At 43.1% G+C, this 27,771-nt stretch overlaps 1 protein-coding gene across 1 annotated transcript; it reads left to right on the top strand.

Moving 5' to 3' along the window:
• Positions 1 to 27,771, top strand: LOC130193198 (solute carrier organic anion transporter family member 3A1-like). Its single transcript, XM_056413624.1, has 10 exons — positions 1 to 240; positions 3,915 to 4,374; positions 23,505 to 23,603; positions 23,797 to 24,066; positions 24,192 to 24,356; positions 24,506 to 24,704; positions 25,457 to 25,592; positions 25,756 to 25,928; positions 26,817 to 26,881; positions 27,127 to 27,771. Exons 1-10 carry the CDS (start codon positions 82 to 84, stop codon positions 27,501 to 27,503), a joined length of 2,103 nt encoding a protein of 700 aa, XP_056269599.1. The 5' UTR covers positions 1 to 81; the 3' UTR covers positions 27,504 to 27,771.

Below are 27,771 nucleotides of genomic sequence, written 5' to 3'. Positions count from 1 at the left end.
TCATTACAACCAGATGCTCTCCGCCGGACCGGACCCGTTCAGATTCATGCCGTCCAACCCGACCGGAGCCTGAGCCGAAGGATGCAGGTGAAAAACCAGATCTGCACCGAGCGGAGCAGCACCGACGACCCGGAGCAGGATGACAGCCAGAAGAAGATCTCGTGTTTTTCCAACATCAAGATCTTCCTGGTGTCGGAATGCGCGCTCATGTTGGCACAGGGCACCGTGGGCGCCTATCTGGTGAGTTCACACACCCCCCACCCCCAAACACACACACACACACACACACACACACACACACACACACACACACACACACACACACACACACACACACACACACACACACACACACATACATGCGCACGCGGACACAATGTTGGTCTGAGGGGAACATCGCATCTCGGACGGTGTATCTCAGGTAACATCGGGTTAACGCGGCGCCCTTCAAACCCGGCACCAGGCAGCCAGTGAGTAACGATGCGGTGCCGTCGCCGCCGATGCGGTTAATAATTCTATTATTGTCATCACATTAGAATAATCATATCCTCCAGCAGCCATGGGACGCGGCGCTTTCCCTGATTGATGACTTGCTGCGTATTATCCATCAGGCCTATGCACCATCTGCATGACACAAAGCGCGTCACAGCGGCCGTGGGCTGCACGTTACCGGTGGAGATTTATAATAATCATAAATAAAAAAGTCTATGCTTATATGGATGGTCTGTTGTGGAGCAGGTTTCAAAACGCCGGTCAGGAGGTGCACCTGCCGGATCTGCTACAGCATGCACCCCTATGCCTGAGCAATACAAGGAGGCCTTTGACTCTGAGGAGATACAGGCCTATAGCAGATGACGTGATCACCACAACAGAAGCAACAATAGCTTATGTTGTATTGACACTGCATTCCCACTGGCGGTATGTTCTGTTTTATGCACTGATATGTTAGGACTGATATATCTCACTATAAGAGATGAAATGCATTCAGTAGATGGACTGATGGGTGAAATGAGTTATGGAGCCAATAGGGAGCACACATGTGTTCATACTGTCATGCACGTGTACTGACACAGGTGAAATGAAGCATCTCCCCTAACGCCAAACACGTACAAAAAACATGATTGATTGATCTAGATATTGGATGAATTCATTTTGAAGTGCAATGTGTGTCATGTCAGCTGTTTATGTCAGGCCAAATCCTCCCACAGCAGTCGTTAATGTATCTGTGTGGTCTATATCTTCATTAGTCAGAGATGGCTCGACTACTTACTGTAAATCTCTTACATATGAAAGATGCCTCTTAAATGAAGCATATCATTTCCCTGATCAAAGCCAAAGCCCCTGACAGGTGTCAGCACAGTCTGTATACTATAAATAATAATAGCACATTTGACTCTTCACGAGGGACAGAGCACTTGATAAATACCCACCTTCCTACACAGTCACATCAGTGCAGTCTAGGAAGGCAGTTAAAAAAAAGGCAAGGTCAAAGGTCAGTTTCATGAATCTCATCAGATCTCACTTTTATATTCGTGCAACTTTTGCATGCTGGTTCAGACAAAAAAAAAGAAAAAAGGCTTGGATTGTATCAAATTGCACTCGGTCAAATGGGCAACTTTCCAAAAATAAAAGTTCTTCCATGATGTTTGATGGAGACTGCAGCTTGGCAGGAACACAATGGAGCTGGTTTTAATGTGTTTTGCACCAGTCCCAAACTGAAGGTGCATAAGTGTTTACATTGAAGACTGCAGTGGATCTTCCTCCTCTAAACCAGGATCCTAATACCAAAAGTGCACCTTTAGCAAATCCCGCTGCAGACAAAAGCACTGTGGAAGCACTGCCTATCCTCCGCTGTACAAAATGTAGTTTGTCATCATCTTTCCCCGTCTCTTTTTTAAATTCTGCCACTTAGTTGGTTCACATTGTGCGTTCTCTATCCTTTGGTGTCCAGTAGCACATTGTTTTATTGTTTTTTTTTAAACAAATTAATCACAATAACTTCCAGTAACTTTGACCAAGGACTAGGCGATGACGACTGAGGACCGTCGCTGTCAGCAGCGAAGCACCTGCACGTCAACCTTCCAGGCCGAAGTCTCGATGCATCAAGTTTTCTCTCACGCTCGACAACACTTTCTATTGTTCACAAACATCGGAGTGGGACTGGACTAAAATATCTAAATCTAAAAGCCACAAAGCGGCTGTTCTCCATCGGCGGCCATCCAACCTAACAGCTTCATACATAAACGTTCTCTAAACGCTGCGGTTTGGCCTCGGGGAGCTTTGCTCTGTGATATCTCAGCTCATAACATCAGGGAACATCTGAATCACAACTTTGAAATAATTGTAAGTGAACAGTGGGCAAAATGTTCAGTGGATTGAATTAGTCATTTTAACAAATGTTAACAGCCTGTGAAGTTATTTCCCTTCAGTATAGTTATTAAGTAAGATTAAGATATAACTGGACATGAACATAAAGACAATTTTACAGCCAGTGTGGTCAAACAATCCGCCTGTGAATGTTGGCAAAGTAAGTGGCGTTTGGTCCCACCCATCCACACGAGTGAGCGTGCCTTTAAACTTTCATCAACACTGTGAACAACCATCAAAGTGTCCGCTTGGTGCATGTTCAGGTTTCCAGAATCCATATTCCAACAGCAGGATCTCAAGCTTTTCAGAGACAACTGGGCGGTTCAGTTTAACCGGTGACTTTCCAGTCTGGGTTGCTCTTAGTGACTTCTTGCCTCTTAAATGTGTTCAACACACTCACTAAAGTCACACTGGTCTGAGGTTTCTTTGGTGGTTACTGCTTCAAGAGCTATTGCACTCCGCCAAACTTCTGTTGCCAAATTTACATAAGTCATCTTATTTACAGACTGGAAAAGGATCTAGATCTCAGATTTGTTATCCTGTTGCTCGAGTGACTTTTCAAGCACAAAGGGTTCCAGCCTCTTAAATGTTCGGATTGTAAGCTTTTGGGGCTGTTTCGGTACTGATTGTAAGGAAAAAAAGAACAAAAAAGCTGTCATCTTTGGCTTACGGTTACAGTTTTTGGACATTTTATAGTAGAAATAATTCAACAGTTAATTGACATATTAATGGATAATTAAAAATAATCGGAAGTTGTGGCCTTTCTGAAGAAACTATCTAATTTTGCATTGGAGATTAGTGTTAAAGGACAAACAGGATGAGCAATGGGAAGAAAAATAAATGGACCATGTCCACAATCTCTCTATTTTTAGCTGCATAGTCATGGTTTAATTCTGCTTTTCTTCTGAAATACCTTCAAGAGGTCTCGGGGCTCATACTGTACCTTCTGCTGTGGATGAATGATTAATACAAGTGTAAAATAACTCCTGACCAACCTTTTACCGCCAGTTCTGTAGATGATCCGGAGTACATTTGATGCGAGGAGCCACTTTATCACTCGCACACCTCGGAACACAGCTGGTACGACGTGTTTGTGTCCGCTTAATTAGAACAGCTGTGGGAGGTTTTGTTGCCTAAAGCTACACACATGCACACTTTTCTTTTTCTCTGGTTGGCATCAGAATAGCCACAGGGCTGTTTTGTGGGGAGGAGAAGGAGAGGTGGGGCGGCAGCTACTGTGTGTCATAAACATGTTGATGATGTTGGTGCGAGTCACAGATGGCCGGCGTTTACCGACGAGCAGCTCAATGCCTAGCTTTAAATGTTTAGCACAACATATATCCTAATGTATACCTCTGACAGATTTGGTAGAGTTTTTAATACTGTAGAAACCATACATTATTCATTTCTGAATATAAACCAAGTGTATAAAACGTGCATCATAAAAGTTAGTGGGTTGGCTGTGATGTCATTGGAAATCCTAAATGGCTGCGAGCTTTAAGACGATGTATGCTCACTCTCTCTCTCTCTCTCTCTCCCTCTGCCAGGTGAGTGTTCTGACCACTCTTGAGAGACGCTTCAACCTCCAGAGTGCAGATGTGGGCGTCATCGCCAGCAGCTTCGAGATCGGCAACCTGGCCCTCATCCTGTTTGTCAGCTACTTTGGCGCCAAGGCCCACAGGCCTCGCCTGATTGGCTGCGGCGGGATCGTCATGGCGCTGGGGGCCCTGCTGTCGGCCCTGCCGGAGTTTCTGACCCACCAGTACGAGTACGAGGCCGGGGACTCGTGGCACGCCGAGGACGGCAGGGACATCTGCTCCAACAACTCCAGGTCAGAGAACCGAGACTCTGGGTTTAAATGTGGCAACAGAGCGAACACCAACATGATGTACCTGCTGCTGATCGGGGCCCAGGTGCTGCTGGGCATCGGAGCAACGCCTGTCCAGCCTCTGGGAGTGTCCTACATCGATGACCATGTCCATAGGAAAGACTCCTCGCTGTATATAGGTGAGTATCACCGAGCCACCGTACAACCGGAGCATGTACACTGATAGTGAAGTCTGTGTTTATGGCAGTTATTGTTTGCCGTCGTCCTGCACGTGAACAAAGTCATTTTTTCCCACTGAATCCTCGACCTGAGCAGAGCACCGTGGATCCGTAGTGTCAGTAAATCAAAAGCTTTTTGTTCTGTAGACTCCATCACCGCTCACTGAGAGCACTGTGGTCAGCTCAGCTGTGATGTACAGTTTAATGTTCCTTCCGGGTTAAAAGTCAAACACCATGAAAGCCAATATGTTGTGTTTTTAAGAAACAAGCAACAAAAAAAGAGATTAATAAATAGTTGGAGAAAATGATTTGGCCTAATGGCTTGTTGAGAATTATGTGTGTTCACTGAAAATGCAGGGAAAGCTAGCATAGCTCCAGCATTTAACTGTAAAACCACAACTTGTCGTCTTTACTTTTCTGTTCATGTAAAGATTTAATTAGTCAAATTTTAGAGGTGCAAGCAGGATATATATATATATATATCTATATATATTAGGGCTGTGAAACGCTTAACAATTTTAATCAAATTAATCACAGGTTTCTGTGGATTAATCATGATTAATCACATATTGCCGATATTCTCGGTATATTTTTGTGAGAACATAAAGATTTATGACAAAGGACGGATATATACATTTATACATTCTTTTTTTATTCATAAAAGCAGTTATTTAGCAGTTCTCTTCCATATGGAACATTAATATATCTTCATCCTAAACAGAATGTTTAAACAGAACATTTTTCTCTTTTTTGTCAACCATTAACTCCACCATGATACAATCTAAAGGCCTCTAGTCTTCCTTTAGCAGCTGCTGAGGCAAACTGACTGTGGGTTTTCTTCATGAACTGGGGCCATGATTAAAGGGACGGCCGGGGACATTCGTATTGTGCCGCTAGAGGTGAAATTATTGGACCGGCGCAAGACGGACGAAAACGAAAGCATTTCAATCAGGTAAGACCCTGAATAAAGAAAGGATGTTTATTGTTAACATGTGATGCGCAATGGTGAAGTCTCAGAGTCTTTGGCGCTTGGACTCTACGGGGAGATTTGTAGTTGAGGGCTGACTGCCCTGATCAGCAACGAGATAGATCCCCCCCGTGGAGTCCAGACCTGGTGGTGGCTGATGAGCTGATGGAATGATGAGTTGAAGCTGATGGATCCTTGAAGACTGGCTGGAGATGGGGTGGTGGAGGGGTGGATGACAGCAACCTGAATGAACTGAAGGTAGAGAGACGGTCATATTTGAATGAGACAGCAGCGAGACGATTGGCTGGCCATGTCCTCATTTCCCCGTGCTTATTGGATAGAGTGGACCAGCTGATCTGCGCAGCTGGAGTCATGATTGATGGCGCCGAGCAATGACGGCGAGTAAGTAATGAGTGCGCATGTGTGGGAAATGATTATCAGACTGAGGGATGGAAGGCTGGTGTGAGGGGTATGGTCTTCCTGTCTGAACTTACGCGAAGCTTCATTTGTCAAGAATGTTTTCATTAATCAAGAACGAAAGTCGGAGGTTCGAAGACGATCAGGTACTGTCGTAGTTCCGACCATAAACGATGCCAACTCGCGATCCGGCGGCGTTATTCCCATGACCTGCCGGGCAGCGTCCGGGGAACCAAAGTCTTTGGGTTCCGGGCGGAGTATGGTTGCAAAGCTGAAACTTAAAGGAATTGCCGGAAGGGCACCACCAGGAGTGGAGCCTGCGGCTTAATTTGACTCAACACGGGAAACCTCACGGACACGGAAAGGATTGACAGATTGACAGGTGCAAGTGACTTTTTTTTTGCTCCATCCCGATGCGCACACACAGCTCTGCGGCGCGCGAAACGGAGAGCCGAGAAGTGTTAACGCGACACGTAGAGACAGAAATGACATGCTGCTGTGGAGACACGATCAACAACAGACAGCTGTTTAGTTTAATAAAAGAACAAAGACGTGCTAAAGAGAAAATTTCAGGGGGGCGGGCCAATTTTTTAAAATGTCATGCGATCTACCAATACTACGCCGCGATCGACTGGTAGATCGCGATCGACGTGTTGAGCACCCCTGATCTAGAGGAAGTAAAAGTCGTAACAAGGTTTCCATAGGTGAACCTGCGGAAGGATCATTACCGATGAACAGCACGACCGTCTGCATTAGAGCGGGACATAGTTCAGATTGAATAGGTATATTGGAAGCTCATTCTGTGCATGCGTTAAATGCGTTAAAAGAAATAACTAATTAATCCTGTATTTTAATCATAACGCGTTAACACGTTATTTTTCACAGCACTAATATATATCACAATAGTAAGAGATGGCCGAATCGAAGCTGAGATACAAAGGAGGATGCCATAGGCTAGCATGTGCTTTGGTCGCCTTCGCGAAAGACTCTGGAACAACCACCATGTGTTCACAAGAGTAAAAGGCAAACTTTTCTGAGCGATCGTACTTTCCTCTCTGTTGTACGGGGCTGAGACATGGACAGTGTACAGGAGTCAAGTGAAGAAGCTACACGCTTTTATGATGAGACACCTGCGGTCGATCATGAAAATCAAATGGCAGGACAGGGTGACTAACATGGAGATTCTCAAACGAGCAGGGAATTAGCACACTCCCCAAGATTTGTAACTATTTCTCTCATTATGTGCGTTCGGCCGACGGCCTAAGCCTGAGGCGCCCACGCGGCTCTTATATTCTGCTCTTGAAATCACATTTGTTTTATGACATGAGGCTGTCTGCAAATGCCAGTAACATCAGTTGCCTGTCCCGCCCCACCAGAAGATGGAGTGTATTGCTGGAGTAAAATAGATAAGCAGAAGGTACTGCTACAACACTAAGCTAAACTTGACTAATAATAATCATCATTATTTAGAAGTCCGAGCAATAAAAACAAAGCAGGAAACAAAGATCTCTGATCCCTGATCGAAACCACATCCAGCAACAGTTTGATTCTTCGTGCTCGAACATTTGGCTGACTTGGCATTCCAGTTGCCTGGAAGTCATAAGAAACAAAGGCTAATGGCATAATAAAATATGTACAATACCAACGCTTAACAAAGTAAATGGGCTGGTTATGTTGGCATGATTGAAACATGACTGTGACATTAATCATTCACGTGTGCATTAAATGATGAACTCTGCTGAATTAACGCAGAGGCTCATTTGAGAGGAGGATCTGTAATATTACAAAATTCTATTTCAGAAAATCAGATCGTGGATATAATGGTCACCAAATCATAATTAGTTATGATAAGTTAGACGAATGGATAATGGCCGGTGCGTACGTAAGATAGAGAGCTGTGGTCGGGAGCTGAAGCAGTTTTAGGCTTTAATTAATATGCTAGTTGATACAAATGTGGTCATAATCATATCACAAAACAAGGATGAAGACACCAGGGTTGATAACAGATGGTTATAGAGAGTGTCGGTCACTAAGAATGCCGAGAAGTCCTTAATTTGAAAATAATACATTTATTATTTGAAAGCACCACTCAGAATTTTATTTATATATTTATATTTTAAAAGTGCCCTATTAAACCAGATTATTTTTATTGTTTATTTTCCATTATAATATTACTAAAATGTGTGTGTGTCTGTTTTTAAATTATTTTTATGATTTAATTCCATTTTGTCATCAGACAAAGGGTCTAATCATGTGGTTCAATACAATTTCATCAACTCATGTGAAGATATTCAAACTGAAATGACCATATGTTGCAGAAATCTGTCCCAGTAGCTCCCATCGGATCAGGAAAAACTCCCCAAAAATAGAAAAAAACTTATAGTCTTTGATAAGAGGGGAGGAGGCCATTGTAACCAGTAGCGTTGATACACTGAGAACCTAACACTAATAATCCACATTCCTGGCCTCTCCGCTCCTGTAGCACTCATCAAGAGACATTTATCAAGGCCAGTGAATCTGACTCCAGACACAGGTTGGGTTTCAATGTGGACTGTTCAGAGTTTTATTTCCAGATTAAAATAAGAATATATATTTTATGTTTTGGGCGAAGGAAAAAAAGTCAGATCCTCTCCTATTATTTCATGTCAGAGATGAGACAGGTCCAGCGACATGCTTCTGTGATACTGCACCTCACAGTATTGACTTGCACCCCCCACCCCCCACACCCCACCCATTATATATTGAGTTGGGCCAGTACATGGAAATGACCCTGGTTATTAAACATGTTAGTTATGTGAGGGGAGGCTTGAGTCCATCAATACTTGTTGTTTGCTGAAGGCGTGTCACACACACCACCATGCCGCTCAGTACATGGATAATAAATGCCATAGGTGTGAGGCAACAACAGGACTGCACATGTTTAGGTTGGAAAAGCAAACCTTATGAATAGAAGATAACAAAGGAATCTTTCAATTTGATCTACTATTCTCTTTATTGTTGTGGTCGACGGGGGACGTTGTCGGTCTGATGCCGTCCTTTCTCACCTCGGTGCCTCTCAGCAGAGCACTTTTATTCCCAAATTTGTTCTCCAAGTCTTCAGCGGTCAGCAGCAGAGGACTGCAGTTACACTTACAGCAGAAACCAAGAGGTCGACATAACACACATTACAGTCGGTCTGCCAAAGTTGCCAAGGCAACAGTAGAGAGAAAGGCATTCCAGTTTGTCTCCCCGCTCAGCGACCTGCTCGAAGCAGAGCTCCATCTGGGAGACGCAGAGACAACAAAAAGACATATGACGAAAATCAAGGAATATAAATGCAAAAAGAAAAAGTGAGGTTATTTAATTAGATCTGATAATTTTGAGTATTTTCGCTTGTGAAAAAAATGCAACTTTGGTTGGTTAACAGCAAATCATTTGCAACATTGCACCGCCAGTATAAAAATACACCGGTCGATCTAAAAAGTTACCGTTTTATTACCCTCTTCTCCATTTTGGCAAATGGAGAGTATTTCGTTCTTGAGATTGTATTGGTAATTATCGCCCATTGTTATAGACTCCACATAATTCCACAATCATTCTTCTTATTGCAGTTTGCACTCAATTGCACATTTTACAGCTGCGTATGACATTCAATTATTGTCTGATAATGTACACCAGTAAAACAAGCACCACATTAAAACCTTGAAGAGCTGATGCAGCATTAAGTCAAAGCTCTGTAATTTATTTTCTTGTGCTGTCCTGAAGCTCCTCTTCTTGTGGATTCATCAGTTTGCCCTTACGGGAGGATCAGAACAAAAGAAAATAAAGAAAATACCATGTGGCTAGCTGCTCCTCCTCGCTCTCTTCTCTTCGTCTTTGGCGAGTTGCGGAGTCTCTGTTTGCCTTTCAGCGCAGACCTCGTGCTCGGTGAGAAGGCCCGGTGGTTTGTTCTGTGCACGGTTTGATCTGTACAGTTTCTGTCAGCACTCAGAGTAGGAGGGATGAGGGAGGGAGGAGATATGAGGAAGGGAAGGAGGCATAGACAGAGGACAGAGCGAACAGCGCTCGCACAGCACCCAACAACCCACCCTACCCCCAGCTTGGCGAGAGGCCAACTCATACCAGATGCCTGATGTTTCGACATTACACTTGATATGTCTTTGCATTTATTTTTTTGCTGTGTGATAAGTTGATAACGAATTGGCACAACTACACATTCGCCATCTCTAAAATTTCACTATTTATTCCATTTGTTAAATAACATCAAACATGTATATTTACTTCCTGCTTGTGTTTCTTCCAGTCTTCCAAAAAACAGTTGCCTTTCAAATGAAGTTTACAGCAATTAGACAGTAGATCTGTTTTCTAGATTACACTTCCTGTTCTTTTTTAAGACAATTTAACATACAGTACAGTCAAGTTTTATTGGAACTTTATTTATTTCGCAGATATTTAGAAATGAACCAAGCTAGTGGACAACTTGAAGTTTCCATCTGATGATGGCACTAGATATGAAGTCAACAGATCACCAAACGGATCAAAATTATTCCTAAGGGGAACACTTGAGACATTTCTCCCAGCGCCTCACAGCCTAACCTTCCTGTGGCGCTGGAGAACAATTCAAAGGAGCGCCAAAGTGGGGAGGGTTCATCCTCTCGGGACCACGAATGTCTGTTCAAGATTTCAGGATAATCCATCATATCATGATCGACCCACATGGCCTTTAAAGTTCAAATTTAAAATAAATCTAAATGTTCCACTCAGTGGAGAATGACTAACTGTGATTTCAGTTTGACTTTAAGAATCAGAACTGTCCGTCAGCACGAATCTGATTGTCGTTGTACGTTCGCCCTGTGATGGACTGGATCTGACAGTCAGTCGACCAAAGACTTCTCTTAACGGCAATCCTGAAAGAAATACCAACATTTTCTGCTTTTAAATTGTTGTTTTACATACTTTAGTTGTTTGTACTTTGTACATTTGCATTTTGGTAGATTTGGTGTCATGGCCACTGTTCGATGTCCTGGCTCAGTACACAGCGCCCTTTGCCAGTGCACAAGGAATCGTCTCTTTCATAACAATCCCCCAACCTTCTTCCTTTGACACGTACAGATCGTCTTTTATTCTTTTCTCCACACCACACCGTCTCTAATCTCTATTTGTTCTTCATTTTTAAACAATCCAGGCATATTGATTGCCACGGTTACCTCTTCCAGTGTGACTGCTGCGTGGTCCCTTGTAGCTCGGGGATTGCACAGGGCCCAGTCTCCGTACAGTCCATGTGTGTCATGTGCTGCTTCGTTTCCCAGTTTCAAGGCGCGGTGGCCTTTTTTGAAGAGCTGGCCGCGTGGAAACACGGTCACATTGTAAGAATACACCCTGAATAATGCAGCGTGATGGAGAAGCAGTCAGGAGGATTTTAACAAACATGTGACCAAATGCTTAAATAATGGCCACTCTATCGTGGCCACTTCCCCTGCACACGGATCAATACTGGTAGGGATGCCAGATTGAGGACACTGGGAATACTCAAGCGCAAACCAGCAACCAGTACTCAGGTGTCATCATGACACATGTCCTCCAGCATGCACCTGTTCTGTTTGTCTGTTCTGTGTCAGTACTGTATCCTGTTATCTTTTAAGTGTGTGTGTGTGTGTGTGTGTGTGTGTGTGTGTGTGTGTGTGTGTCTTTGTTCAAATCAAATGAGCAACCGGTAAAAAGATATTAGTTATCTGGCCATCAGATCATTGTGCCATCTGGCAGATAAGAGGACAACAGACAGTGATACACTACCTGAGCAATGAAGAGTGAGATCTGTGTGTCCAGAGTCAACAGCCACGTCTCTGAGGCACAGCAGCGCTCTGCTCTAAATGCTAAAGGGGGCACACTAACATGAGCACAAAGCCAATGTTACCTTGCTGATGTCCAGCTGCTCCATCTGCGTTTGGCATGCTAACGTTAGCACTTCACAAAGTAAAGCTGAGGAGGCAGGTTTGGGCTAAAACCTAATGATCACACAACAATGACAATCAGTGGATAATTAACGTTATTAAAATGTCTGTACATAACCAATTCAATTCAATTCAGTTTATTTGTATAGCCCAATTTCACAAATTACAAATTTGTCTCGGAGTGCTTTACAATCTGTACACATAGACATCCTGCCCCTAAACCTCGCATCGGACCAGGAAAAACTCCCAAATAACCCTTCAGGGGAAAAAAAGGGAAGAAACCTTCAGGAGAGCAACAGAGGAGGATCCCTCTCCAGGATGGACAGATGCAATAGATGTCATGTGTACAGAAGGACAGATTTAGAGTTAAAATACATTCAATGAATATGACAGAGTGTATGAATAGTTCGTAGTAGGCATATTCCACGATGGAGACCTCCACAATCCATCAGGCAGATGGCGGTGGGGAGGAGGAGTGGGCGGAGTCTCAACAGTGGGCGGAGTCTCAACAGGACAGTGGCGTCGTCGGTAGCAGGAATTCCACGGCCCAGACCTCGATGATCCATCAGCAGATAGGATCTATGCCGTCTCATAGGGTCCGATGACCCCATGAGACGTGAAGTCAAAAGGACTCCGGGGAGAAAGCAGAGTTAGTAACATGTGATGGAGAGATGAAAATTCATCCCTAAAGAGAGAAAAAAGAGGAGAGAGGTGCTCAGTGCATCCTAAAACGTCCCCCGGCAGCTATAAGCCTATAGCAGCATATCAAGGGGCTGGACCAGGTGAACCTGATTCAGCCCTAACTATAGAGCGTATTCACTCACGTGACCACAACAAACTCTGGCGGCCATGTTGGGGTCCCACCACGGCATTGTTTTGCTTGTTTGTATGCCGCTCTTCCCTTAGAAATGACCATTATATCCTGAAGGAGACACGATTTCAGTTCAAAGCGGTGTGCCTTGTGATTATGGTGCTGTGCCTCATTGTTGGATGTGGGACTAATGATTCAGAATATGGGTTTATCAGCTCAACAAGAGGCTATTACTTCAACTTGTCATGCATCTACTTCGGCTTCACTCGGCATATGAGCGTTAGGACTGTTCTCATGTGTTTCTGTTGACACATCGGGTTGTGGGCACGTTTCCATTGACACACTCGTCAATAATCTCTTTTTGCTTTTTCACGAGCGAAAATCAATGTATTTCACTTGCGTAAAAGGAACTGTGGATGGAAACTTGGGAGGAAGCCATGAACATGGCAACTCCGTCGGGCGATGTCTGCCTTTACTCTGTGATTCATTTCAAGGTAAAATAAAACACTGGCTCCATGGGAACAGCATCAGCACGGCCAACAAACAGGCACTGCTGGTCCTGAAGGAGCTGGAAGCGGCTTCATCCAGACACTCGTCCTGGAGGCGGAGCTGTGCGACTACGGATCATATATGAACCCAGACACGGGGCGCTTGATGTTCTGATATTTGTGGTATTTCCACAACAAGTATAACGCAGAAATAGTTGTTAATGTCCCATGGTCGATAGCGGAAATGAAAACTGTTTTACAGGAATGTGACCGGGCTATGTGCTGGTCACTAGGGGTAACTAGCGAATTAACCACAAAGTGTTGAGCGAGTAAAATCAGGTAAAAAACATTGAAAATATTCAATTCCAACCGCTGAAATCTTTCTTTGGTAATGCAGAAGGACATGAGGTTGCTGGGCTCTCGCATAATCAAACAGCGGACACGATAGACAGGTCAACTTCTTCTGACATTTTATAAGTGGGACCCCAAGATGGCGCGATTGAGATTCTGACGTCACGTGAATACGCTCTATAAGCTCTGTCAAAGAGGAAAGTCTTAAGTCTACTCTTAAACAAGGTGACTGTGTCTGCCTCCCGGACTGAAATTGGAAGCTGGTTCCATAAAAGAGGAGCTTGATAACCACAAATGTGTCCACTCGAGTCCTTGGGACTCCCCCTCTGGACACTGTGGGCATGTGCCACATCTCAATATCCATCCAATAGCTGTTGAGATATTTAAGTGAGGACAACAGTGGTGAACCGACTAATGGACCAACGATGCTATCCAACAGATATATTTATATATATATATATATATATATATATATATTTCATATTTATACTTACATGACCATGGAAAGAGTGGCTTCCTAGAAGGACTAACCTGCTCCTGAGCTCTGTTGACTACAGTGTAATGTCCGAGCCGGATTGTAATTGGATTATTGATTGCTGTCTCCTGCGTGACTGATACCCCGGATGAAGGCAACCGGTCCTCCTCTCTATTGTATCGCTCACAGAGCTTCCAACACAAAGGCAGCTGCTCAATTACAATATTCATGCTCTGCACCTTTTTTTCTTTTCTTTTCTTTTTTTACAATAATGTCTCCCCAAATACTATCTGCATTCCATCCTAATGAGGTCTAGTATGTGGTGTTTGTACCTCACTAAAGGAAGATGTACATATTTTGCTATACAGTAAACTGTCAGTCAGTATACTACATAGCGAAAGACTGTTTGTATATGCTTACTGTATACACATGTCTATGTACGCACCACAGGAACACTACCAAGTGTACACTCAGTAGGACGCTCAAATGCCGTCAGTAGTGTACAGGCATGCGTCTGTAGTCTCATAAAATCACATTATTTCCTTTTTTAAAATAGCTCTTAGAGGTCAAAGTCGAGCTATACAGATGATTTGTCGGTGGCACTACCGCGTCCCTCTCAGGATGGCCTGACAGCCCACCCCTTGGGTCTAGACGGAAATAACTCATCAACTGATGGATCGTCATGAAATATTGTCAGGACGTTCATGGTCCCTAGGGGACGAATCATCCTGACTTCGGTTATTGTTTGGCATCCGTATGGCTCAGTATGGTGGAGCAGGGTCGTCCTTCAAACAGAGGTTCGATCCCCACGTCCTGTCCTCGGGGCAAGACGCTTCACACCAAATGTATCTATAATCGGGGGACATTTTGTGCAATGCTTTGGTACAAGACCAAAACGAATTGTGCCCATCAGCAGCTGCTATGCTTTGTGTTCAGTGCTCATTAGCCAATGCTAACATGCTAACTGGCTTCACCAAGATGGCGCACATACTGAGTGTACCCGCTAAGCATCCCCATCGGGTTGGCGTCGCCACCGAGAGCCCGTTTGCGTGCCGACTTTAGCGTTCTGCTCAGTCAAGGTCAGTGTTACAGGAAGAGCTTTAGGTCGGGCCCTATGATCTCCGCAACATAGGCCTATGGTCATTCCAGTTTGAATATTTTCACATGAGTTGATGAAATTGAAATCTGCTGTGTCATTACAATTGAGTTGTTAGTCAGACTAACTTTGCACCTCTTTTGAGGTCTCGGAGCCTCAGAGCCTCAGAGCCTCAGTCTCAGAGTCTCAGAGTCTCAGAGCCTCAGAGCCTCAGACCAGGCTGCACATCAACAGGAACATTTTACGGCAGCAACAACACAATGAAGCACTGTAAATGTACAGTAACCGACTGTAAATAACAGTACAGTAAAAGAGGGCCGGGAGCCAGAGGGCTCTGCAGCCGCTGGGTCAGCTTCTCCCTTTCCTGCCTCACATCTTAGCCGCTATTCATCGGCGTAATGCGTGTACTGAAGCGCTGGGAGGCTGAGAGAGTCCACTGCAGCAAAATGTTTTTACTCCAGTGGAGTTATTACTCTTCCGCTGGAGGACAGTAAGTAAGTAAGTAAGTAATTTATTTTCCATAAGTACATATATAACGTGTACATACTGACAAACATTAACAGAAAAAATGTACGAATGGAGGACCGTCCAAAGACCGAGGTCTGTAGGCTCCTCTGAGATGAGGAGTTGGACGGCCCCTCCCCTAACCCTTTAACCCCCCCCCTCCCAACTACTACAGGCACACAGACAGTACACACACATATGGATGAAAACATAAAATGTCGTACAAGCAACAACAACAAAAACAAAACAAGAAAAAGTAAAAGAAAACCAAAAGAAAAAGAAAGAGACAAAGTAAAAATAATAATAAAAGACAAATGTGAACTACTGATAACTTAGAAAAAAATAATAATATCACGAACATAAAATTATGTATGTACATTTTATTTTAAATATGTTTCCTCTATTGTACTGTGCCGCCAGGCTGTATATCAATATAATAACTTTCAAGATGAAGTGAGATGGCGTTTAAGTCGAGAACCAAATGCCTTGGTGCTGGATGCCGATTTGACCTCGTCCGGAATTTGTCTCCAGAGCTTTGGACCTCTACAGATGAAGCTTTTAAATACAATGTCGACTGTATGTTTATTTATATGAATGCCACCACGCAGCCGCGTGTTATGGTCGTAGACATGTGTGTTCCTAGTGAACATACGTAACAGATTGTGTGGCAGATTGTTATTCATAAATTTGTACATAAAAATTCCTGTCTGACACAAATGTAGATCTGTAAATCTCAGAATGCCCAATCTCTTAAAAAGCGGCTCAGTGTGTTCGTTGTTCTTCACGTTGCAGATGATCCGCACAGCCCTTTTTTGTAAAATCTCGAGACATTTGACCTGAGTTTTAGCTGCGGATCCCCAGAGCATATTGCAATACAAGAGGTGCGGATGGACAAGGCTGTGGTACAACAAACGCAGATTTTCTGTTGAGAGTATATTTTTTGCGGAGCGCAGGGCAAATGTGCCGCTTCGTATGCGCTTCCGACAACTGTCAATATGATGATGCCAGCGCAAATTGTCGTCAATATAAACACCAAGGAACTTGGTGCACTGGACTTTTTCGACATTAGCCCCGTCAATCTCAAGCCTAAAATCTTGATCTGGGAGATTATTTGATTTATTTATTCGCATATAATTAGTTTTCTGTGGGTTTAGAGATAACTTGTTAGCTTTGAACCAATCCGATACGATTTTTAGCTCTTCATTTGCAGTTTGATATAAGTTATCGTGGTCCTTCGATGAAATATAGATAGTTGTGTCGTCAGCAAAGAGGATGCTTTTAACACGTTTTAAGACTTTTGGAAGGTCATTTGTGTACAATATAAATAGCAGGGGTCCTAATACAGAACCCTGTGGTACTCCACAAGTTATATCATATGATTTTGAGTTGAACCCCTTATATTTCACATATTGTTTTCGATCACGAAGATAACTTTTAAACCACTCGAGTGCCGTACCTCTAACACCATAATGGCTCAGTTTTTTAAAAAGTATTGAGTGGTCAATCGTGTCAAAAGCTTTAGAAAGGTCCAGGAATAATGCCAGAGTGTTCTCTCCGTGTTCAAGTGCAGTGTAGGTGTCAAACAGAAACTCAGTGACCGCGTTCTCAGTCGAGTGCTTTGGTCGAAAACCGTATTGGCTTCCGTATAACAAGTTATGCTTTGCAACAAAGCTGTACAGTCGTTTATGAACGACCTTTTCCAAAATTTTGGAAAAGCTTGGCAACAGAGATATTGGACGATAGTTCGTAAAGTAATGCTTTTCTTTGGCTTTGTAAATGGGGATCACTTCAGCGATCTTCATATCATCAGGAAAAACTCCCTCCGATAATGATTTGTTTACAAGATATGATAATGGAGTGGCCAACGATTGACCAAGTTGTTTGACTAGATTCATGCTGATACCGTCGTGACCGGCGCTTTTCTTTGGCTTAAAGCTGTTTATTATTTTAGAAATTTCATCCGGGTCGACAGGATTAAGAAACATCGATTGAATTGTGGACGATTGACCAAGATACTCAGCAAACGAGTGATCAGAGCATCCAATTTGGTCTGCATATTTCACACCTATGGTAGCGAAATATTCACAGAACCCATCTGCAATCTTTTTAGGGTCAACTTCCTTTTTGCCATTGACATAAAATACATCCGAGATACGAGACTTGTCGTTGGATTTGTTAATGATTGAGTTAATCACTCGCCAAGTCTTCCTTGAGTCATACTTATATTCTTTGAGGAGGTTAGAGTAGTACAATGTTTTGCGTCTCGTTTGGCTTTGTTTAATATATTTCTGTAGGTGAGAAATTTTGCCCGCGCAAGATGACTGTCTGGTTTCCCCAGCTGGAGTTTGAACAGACGATCACGCCTGCATATTGAGTTCATCAGACCCACCGTCATCCAGGGTTCTCTCATAACATGCTTGCGAGAAATACGAACAGTTCTCGCAGGGGCGTGATGATCCAGTATGCTTATAAATGACCAAGTGACTGCGTTACTGGCTTCGTCTACGGTCATGTTTTGTAGGTCAGACCAGTCAACATTGGACAGAGAATGATTAATATCTTGCAGCGTATGATCAGTGACAGATCGCGATGTGATAACGAGAGGCTGCTTTTTCTCATTAACCTTGTTTCGTTCCCCCATAAGCGTTAGACACGGCAAATGGTCTGAAATATCAGAAAAAATAACAAAGGAGATCAAGTTGCAGATGTTCTCCTGGTTAACATAAATGTTGTCGATGAGAGTGGAACTAGATTTAGTTATTCTTGTGGGAATTGTAATCGTAGGCATAATACCACAAGCGAAAAAGGAGTCCAGTAATGTCGAAGTTTGTTGATGGGAATCAACTTTCAAAAGGAGGAATGGACGCTGACTCAGCATGCGCTGTCTTCTCAGACCGGCCCAGGTTGTTTTATATGTGCACCTTTTAGGAGCACCTTTGCCAAGATACAAAGTGCCAGTGAGTGAACCGTGCCATAATGTGAGTCTGAGTGAGAAATGATTCATGTGCGGGCAGTGCGGCCAGGTGGAGGAGCCCCGTCTCATACAGTGTGACCTTGCCTCTGCTGCATTCATGGCAGCCGGGTACAGAACTCAACTTAGGTCCCTTCTATTTTTATGAGAATAAAGCTAGACATCAGCAAGATAACATTGTCTTCGTGCTCATGGTAATGTGCCCAAAAAGTAAAAAAGACCATGTGACTACAGAGCATGGAATACATTGTATATTTGATATGTGCTGTTATTCCTAGAGAACCCTCGACAAATCTGTTGAGTAGCGTTTGTTACTTCACCTGCTTCATCCCGGATGTTAAATACACACTTACTCTTTCGTGATGTAGATCCCTATCTAACTATGTTTGGGTCAACTCATGAATTGGGTCAGATTTATTGACCTTCAGGTGGAAAGAATTGTACATTTTAACACAGGTATGTAAAGAATGGACCAAAATATCATTTAGCATGCGAGAATAATAATTTTAAACAGTATTAGAGCATTTAGCTGATGAATAAACATTAAATATAACTGATCAAATAAATTAACTAACAAAATATACAATTTATATAATAGGAATACATTATGGAGATGTCCTTTCAGACTTCATATTGCAAATGTGGGATTTGGGGACTCATGTCATAAAATAGTTTTTGGCCCCGTGTGCAAGAGGTTGTGACTTCACTGTGATCTTTTTGAGGAGGTAGTTTGTGTTTATGTTCGATATGAATTCATCGTAAGATGTCTGCAATATTTCTGCTTTCACATGTATGAAAATGAGCAGGTTTGCTGGACTGTTCTGTTGGATTGCAATATATGTAATATGTATGTTATATATGTATATGTAATGTTTGTGTCCATGGTATCATGTGACCTCACAGAGGACTTAAACCACACAACTGACTCACCATCTAAAACCACTGGGATGTTAACCGTTCTGGTAACACTTTGTCCATACTATAACACTTTTTATAAGGACTTATGAGGTCATAATGCTTCATAATTAATGATCACTTGCTGACGTTTGTTTTGCAAGGATCATGTAATGCTATAATAAAATACATCGGATTTTATAATTGCATTATAATCATTGTTAGAATCCTATATAGTGTGATGATAAGCTACTCTTAAGTGGTCATTGTTTGCTTTTAAGTAAAGTATATCATTTAATTTATGCAAGAAAAACACACAGAATGTGAAATATGATTTTACTTTACTTAAAGCTTAGCTTTACTTAATTAGGGTGTCATAATTTTCGATGAAGAGAAATCCTGAAATATGACGATACTTATACATTACACACCTATTTTAGAATGGGTCACGATTATTGTTAGACATCCTCATGGATGAGTATGACTATAATTATACAGTGCAGTAAGTCGATGAAAACATATTATATGTGCACAACGCGTCATAGACGTCATCATAGAAGATGGTGTTGCAAAATGTCCCCCTGATTATTATTATTTACTCCAACATGGTCGGATATCTAGAGAGCGTTTGGCTTGACGTCCCTCCTGGTTCTGGTTTGTACGTGTGTGTTTGGGCTGTAATTATGGTCTGACTGTAATCTTGCTATTGAAAGCAATATAGAGAATATTATTTGCGGGAACAAACCCATGTCATGTTCATGCCAAGTTGCGGACTACATTATGTACAGTATTAAATTCACTTAGCCGTAGGATTCCACAGACAAAGCAGATGGGAAATGGAGACAAAAATAGAGTCGGCAGCAGTCTTTTTTTCTCTTTTTTTTGTTGCATAGAAGCATCGGAAATCTATTAAGGTTCCCTGTGGAAATATCTCATAGTGCACAGCATCTCCAGGGCCGAGCATGGACCGCTAACACCGCGCTGTGTGCTTGAGATGGGTGTCAGATTGACTTCCCCCATGTCGACCTGCACCCTCCTCGGCCCTTTTCAAAGCTCATGCCAGCACCTTCTGTGAGACATTTGTAGTGGGTTGTATTGGCCGTGAGGAGGGCAAGTTTAAGAATTTGGTTCCAAAATAAGATTAGCATTGCTTAAAAAAAAAAAAAAATTACTTCAGTGACAGAACTGTAGTTTAACGGATTTTGAAAGGATAATTGTAAACAGGGGAGTAAAGTCCTTGAATATGTTATACAGACTAGACAAGACTCTTATTTAATGAAGAACTTTATGTAATCATCTTTTCCCGGAAAAAAGAACACGCACCATGGAGATTATATTGCTTTGGAACGGGAAGTCTCTCCTTTACAGGTGTTTCTTTCTTCTTCTTTTGTGCTGTGTTTTAAGTGTGACAAATAGTTTCATCCCTGCTTAATAGTCTTTATCGGGATGATCACTGTGAACGTCTGCTTTCCCAGCTGCAAACCATATCCCGTACTTTATGTCCCCTGAGGCATCCCTCCAATGATAGGTGCTGCTTCGCTGTTGCTTCGCTGAGGACGGCCCTCATCCCGGCTACACGGAGAACTGCAATCATTGCAAAGTCAATGAATCCAGAGGGATTTACATGCAGCCCCTAATGAGCAATCACAAGTTAAACCAATCCTTTGAAAATCAATTAGACCCATTTGTTTTTATAATTAATGCATATTTCTAAATGTGTGCGTTCATCATAATCCTACAATTGGTGGTTGCTGTTGTTTGATGCATTTTCTCATGTTGGGTCGCAATGACTTTTTCAACAGCACAAAGTCAGAGCGGTGCGAGAATGTTCTGTAATTTTACAGGTTTAGACAATTTGAGGGAAACTTACCGTGTTTCAGTCACACTTTATATGTAAACCCAGCACTGCATGATCAGATTAACATATACAATTGCAATAAAAGGCATCACAATTATTGAACCAATTATTATTGGACTCCATTACACAAATGTATATCACACAAAATATACACTTTTTCTTATATTGTTATATTTAAGATAGAAACAGTATCCAACTTTATTTCAGCATTAAGTCAGGAAATGTAATCAGCATTTCCAATGGAAAATCTGAATACATATACATTTTACATATACATATATTGTGTACCATAATGACATTTTTTTTGTGTGAATATATTTTTAAGTTGAAGAGCTGCTCAGTTGAAGAATTGATGAGGGGATTTGCCAAAGTTAAGCACACTTTTATATATGTGAGTAGAGTAAATCCAATATTTAAAGAGTGTATACCATTTTAACTCTAGGCCTCCAGTAAGACAAGATGTACTTTCTTTGGTTAAAGCCTGAGTAGTCCATGGCAGGAAAGAATCTGACTGCCTTCAGCCGGGTCTGCAAGGAAGAGGCCTTAGAAATAGCAACTGTCCGAACCGCAGACCGCCAACAGTCCTGAATGCTTCCCCCCCGATGGGCGTCGGGCAGCTGTTGTTCCGTCTCTTCTCACGCCACGACAAAGCGTAGCGGTTGTTCTCTGTCATCGTGCATGTTTCTGCTATTGTCGTCAGCTGCTTCACCTCCGTATGAGAGTCACATGAGGCCGTGCCCACGGCGCCGTTGACACAATATTGGAGCTTTGGTGTTTTGTAGATGAGATTGGCTTGGATTGATTGGGGAAAATAAACAAAACAAAAGAAAAAACAACGTGGCTGTGAAATCGTCACAAAACTCTTTAAGTATCTGACTGTAATAATGACTAATTATCCTTTAAGACCCCACATCTGTCCAAAGGAATATGCATGTGGCTACTAGCCTGGGTATTTATGGCACACTCATGAATCATCGAGCCCGGGTTCAAGTATTCCTTTTCTCTCACTCAACTCATTTCCTGTCACCTTTCTACGGTGTATTTCCAATAACGGATTAAAAATAATTAGAAAAGTACCGTTTACATAATTGTGGATCTTAAAGCAGATTTTCAAATGGCTACAAAGAAATAAAAAAGGCTGCAATGAAACTATGTTTCTCTCTGACTTCATCTTTATAAATGCACTGATAAATGCTTTTTGCTCTCAGATTTATCACGGGCGATAACCACATCATCAATCATCACACCCCTCACCGGAAAATATATATAAATTGACCGGCCCTCTCGGTCGCTCAGTGTGGGAGCGGCCCCTTCTGCTCTGGGCTCTTTTATTAACAGCCAGGCTACTGGAGCTCATTTCTATTGTTACACTTATCACCACCATGGATCACATACACTCACACACACACACACAAGCACACACACAAGCATGCACACACACACACACACTGCTGCTCAGTCTGCTGTTGCTTCCTGTAAACCTCTCGGCCAGAGCAGGGCAGTGCTGCGTTCAAGAGGAAATCCATCAGTGACACCCCCACCGCTCTCACACTAAAGAACCCATTTCCTGCTTGATTAGTCATGATCCTGCAGGGATAATCTTGTCTTAGATCAATTCCTCTGTGCAACCTATGAGCAGGAGATCACAGTGAGGTGAATAAATCTGCTACTGGGAGACATCTGATTACATTTACAGTCCCATGGCATGAATTCAGCAGTTAATCTTGACTTGAGCATTTCATTCTGGATTTAACCAACAGAAGTGTAGTGGGAAGCTCCATATTAGCACATATTTAATAAAAGGGCTTTAGTCACTTTACCGTCTTGATACAATGCTGCCCTCTGCTGAATGATGAGGAGAAATGCACTTATTGGAAGTCTAGCATTTTTCTTTTAGTTTCTGGTTGATGGGCAGTAGGTTGATTTACAAAAACAAATTTCAAATAGGATTTAAATGTTTTCATTTAGAGAGACAGTGCAATGTTTTATATAGATACTCACAGACATAGGCATTGACATACACATAAACAAATATACCAACATAAATATAAACACAAAGAAAGTAATGCGTAATAAATAAATAGATAAGTAATTAAAGGCCAAACACGATAACAGTGGGTGTAAATAAACAGCAGCAAATTAAATACAGATTTTAAGAGCTATACATTAATGGTTAAAACCCACCAAAAGTATAGAAACAATAATAGTAATGATTTATTCTCTGTATATACTAGATTTAAATTGTGGAATTATTTTGACAACAAACTCTTGACTCAAATAGACTCCAGTCCTGACTATGTGATGCTCTCTTTCTCCTTCTGTCTCGCAGGTATTTTATTTTCCACATTAGTCTTCGGCCCGGCCTGTGGCTTCATCTTAGGTTCTGTCTGTACCAAAGTCTACGTCGATGCTGTCTTCATCGACACCAGTGAGTCGGCAGTTGCTTTTTTCTTTGTATTTCTTTAGCTGCATCCTTAAATTCTGTTTGTTTCCATCGTAATAGTAATATTTGTATTGTTCTTCTGGCATCCTGTTTCTTCACATTGATCAGTGAAATGTAATTTGACAACATCATTCAACGTCCCTCCTTTTGTGATAAAATGTCCCCGCCTCTTGTCCAGGTAAGCTGGACATCACCCCGGATGACCCTCGCTGGATCGGGGCGTGGTGGGCCGGCTTCCTCCTCTGCGGTGCCTTACTCTTCGTCTCATCCCTCTTCATGTTCGGCTTCCCCCAGGCGCTCGACGAGCAGGACATGGACGGTGGAGGGAAGAGTGAGCAGGCCATGCTGCCTTCCTCCCTGACCCTGGAGTACCAGGGCTCCAAACCCAACGGGGCCTTTCATGGCTTCGACATGAACAGCGGACTCTCCGTTTGCGAGCATCTGAGAGGTAAGGAGGAGCTCAGCAGGGTCGAAGAGCAGTGGGTCATTTCCAAATCTAACATTGGAATTGCTTCATTTCAGAAACTATAATTTGTCTGTTTTTCCTTTCCATTTCCTCCTGCACTGATGCAGTCATCCCCCAGGTAACCAGGCACCTTCTCTCTAACCCGGTGTTCAGCTGCATCACGCTGGCAGCCTGCATGGAGATCGCTGTGGTTGCTGGCTTTGCTGCTTTCCTCGGAAAATACCTGGAGCAGCAGTTCAACCTGACCACCTCCTCAGCCAATCAGCTGCTAGGTAAGCGGATCGTCATCTTGACCGCGTGGAACCCATCATTGTTCTGTTTGGCGATCCAACAAATATAATTTACAGGGAAATATAAATATAACGGCCACATTTGTGCAGTGCAGAAACCTCTGCTAAGGCGTAAACATCCCCTCCCCCAGGTATGACAGCCATCCCCTGTGCCTGTCTGGGTATCTTCCTCGGGGGGCTGCTGGTGAAGAAGCTGAACCTGTCCGCTCTGGGCGCCGTCCGCATGGCCATGATGGTCAACCTGGTGTCCACCGCCTGCTACGTCTCCTTCCTCTTCTTGGGCTGTGACACCGGACCTGTCGCCGGGGTTACTGTAGCCTACGGCAACGAGTAAGCAGAGAAACCAACGCGTGCACATTTTAACAAACACGTTCAAGAGTTACAGAGCCATCCACCACCTTTCTCGTCACGAGGATCAAGATGATCAAGCTCGGAGGGGCTGTTAATGATTTCTGGAGCTTTTCTCTATATTTGTACATTAACAGTAAAATGGCAGCAGCGCTTTAGCTGAACTGCAGCAAGGAATCACAGCTGATGCCTCTAATATGATGCCTGTGCATTCTCAGTGTTAACTGTGCTTTTTAATTCCACACTGAATCGAGCAGAGCAGAACAATGCACCGGCACTGCCCTCGGGGTTAAGTTTAGCTACATTTCTCAGAAACTCAATATCATCGCTGCTGTTTTCTGAATCACGCGGCTTTCCAGTAGCTCAGCTCTTCTATCGATTGAGCAGTGAGCCACACAAGCTGCATTTTCCTCCGAGCGCTTCTGAAGCTCCAGCTCGGTAGAGCTTTCTGGTGTCGGTAAGTGACACCGCAGCTGCGCACGGGCATTTTACGCTAAGCTGACAGAATGGCTTCTGTGTGACGTGACACCGCGTGCCGATCTTTGGGCTGATGCCTCTGGCGTCTCTGCCGCAGGCTATTAGATTATTTTATATTGAAAGAATAATGTAATTCGATGTAAAAAAAATAATCAGCTCGGCTTACTTCACTTTCCGAGTAGCTCGCACCAAACTTTTTTTATTCTCTTCTGATGTACAGATGTGCTCTCCAAAATGAACTTTGACCTCCTCCATAGGACATTGCGGTCCTGGCAGCGACCTGAGTCGGCGTGCATCAATAACTGCAACTGTTACACGGCATCGGTGAGCCCCGTCTGTGGGTCCAATGGAATCACCTACCTCTCGGCCTGCTTCGCTGGCTGCACCAAACCAGTGAGTGAAGCAGTTAACGCCTCTGAAATGACCACCATGGACAAGGGAAAGCTCCTACATACATTCCTACGTGCAAACACACATATATACACACACTCTGCATCAGTCCTGGTTTATATATTTTTTAATACCATTTTTATCTCATTTCTTGTCTTTGTGTCAGAACCTGACCAGCTGCTCGTGTATATCCAGCACCAGTGAGGAGGCGGTGGCTTTACCGGGGAAGTGTCCCAGTCCAGGCTGTCAGCAGGCGTTCCTCACCTTCCTGTGTGTGATCTGTGTGTGCAGCATGATCGGAGCTATGGCCCAGACGCCCTCTGTCATCATCTTAATCAGGTAAAGACCTATTGCTATACACACACTGCCCACAAGAGGGAGCCGTTGTTATTCTAAGCTGCTCAAAGGCACAATGACGAAATCCCTTTAATCATCTTTACCTTTACACAGGGCACCACACATACAGCTTCAACACATATTGTCTGTGTGGATATATATAGTAAGTCATGCAGATCTGACTATATATCAAACTTTGGATTTATTACAATTACAATTATTGCTATTTTCCTCCTTCCAGATATAATTAAATATAATTATTAATATGAATTTAAACGCTGTGATCTGTGAACACGTCGACATTGCTCAAAAGAAAGCAGCATGGGGCAAGAACACAAACAGGGAGAGGATTATTCATGTTTCTCCATAATAGTTAGATATTTTGGGAAATGCACTTATTTGCTTTCTTGTTGAGAGTTGATTCGAAAACCATCCTACCAGCAACCTCAACTTCCTGTTTTCATTCTTTATGCTAAGCTAAGCTAACTGATTGCTGGTTGTGAGAGTGGTAGGCTATCAGTGTTTTTATCTGAAGCTCAACAAGAAAACAAATAGATATCATTCTGTTAAACAAACACTTTGTGTCATGTCAATAGTAAAGATGCTAAACTGTCTGTTGTATCCATCCGTCACACTTTAAAGACCAGTTATCAAACCGACTGTATTTTACTCAGTTACGTGTGCACACAACAAGCACGTATTACGTATTGGGTGTGCTCACTTTCTGTTTTACCCCCAAATAAAGTGGAAGATGTCTAAAGTGTTGGCTTGTTTACAATCTGCCTGACCTCAAACTTGTGAACAATGTTATTATAACTGAAAGAACTGATGGCCCGAGGTTTTTGGCTCACAAGTACAAAGCGTTTATGCCAATTCTGTCTTTGTTTTCAGAACTGTGAGCCCAGAGCTCAAATCCTATGCCCTTGGAGTACTGTTCCTGCTCCTGAGACTGATTGGTAAGAACTGTAGTGTATATTGACTTCATATGCTTTACTGTCATGCATTAAAAACCACAGAAAATGATTTGTTCTTCAATTTGACCTGCTACACATTGTGTAATAATACACTGACGTGCTCTGTGGTCACCTCGCTCGAACTGAACTTCATCTGCCTGCGTCTGTTCGGATATGAAGGAAACTCAAACTGAATTTGCTTTTTTAACCTCTGACCTGCTGTCTGTCGTAATCCCCTCCCTTTCCAGGCTTTATCCCGCCCCCACTGATCTTCGGCATGGGCATCGACTCCACCTGTCTGTTCTGGAGCTCAGTCTGCGGCGAGAAGGGAGCCTGCATGCTGTACGACAATGTGGCCTACAGGCATCTGTACGTCAGCATCGCCATCGTGCTCAAGTCGTCGGCCTTCATCCTGTACGCCACCACGTGGCAGTGTTTGAGAAAGAACTACAGGAAATACATCAAGAACAGCGAGGGTTACCTCACGCCCACCGAACTCTTCGCCTCCAATGTGACTCTGGACAATTTGGGCAAGGAGATCACCCAGAACCCAGCCAACAGGACAAAGTTCATATACAACTTGGAGGACCCAGAGATGTGTGACAACATGGAGTCTGTTTTATAGTGGTGGTCTGCACCGGGAACTGCAGACTGGAGCTGAGGCCGTTAGTGTGCCAACTGGTCTGACGTGCGACGTCACCTCGGTTGCCGTGCCAGTGTAGAGGAATGCTCTCAGTAAGGGTCTTATCATCTTCTCGCCCAAAACATCTAATATAATGAAAAAAGAGTCGGAGGAGATTTTTCCCAAAATGCTCTCTATCCGCATATCACTTTTTACTAAAATACAGACGATCCAATCCATTTTGGTCAGACAACATCATAAGCTGAGTTAG

The sequence above is a fragment of the Pseudoliparis swirei genome, chromosome 4 (genome assembly GCF_029220125.1).
Source record: "Pseudoliparis swirei isolate HS2019 ecotype Mariana Trench chromosome 4, NWPU_hadal_v1, whole genome shotgun sequence".
Taxonomy (NCBI): Eukaryota; Metazoa; Chordata; class Actinopteri; order Perciformes; family Liparidae; genus Pseudoliparis; species Pseudoliparis swirei.
This window is presented reverse-complemented; position numbering and strand designations above follow the sequence as displayed.

Excerpts from the sequence above, each read along its gene's own strand:
- LOC130193198 (XM_056413624.1), top strand. The coding sequence starts at position 82 with ATGCAGGTGAAAAACCAGATCTGCACCGAGCGGAGCAGCACCGACGAC. Across the intron at positions 241-3,914 it reads GCACCGTGGGCGCCTATCTG|GTGAGTGTTCTGACCACTCT; the intron begins GTGAGTTCACAC and ends TCCCTCTGCCAG. Across the intron at positions 4,375-23,504 it reads AGACTCCTCGCTGTATATAG|GTATTTTATTTTCCACATTA; the intron begins GTGAGTATCACC and ends TCTGTCTCGCAG.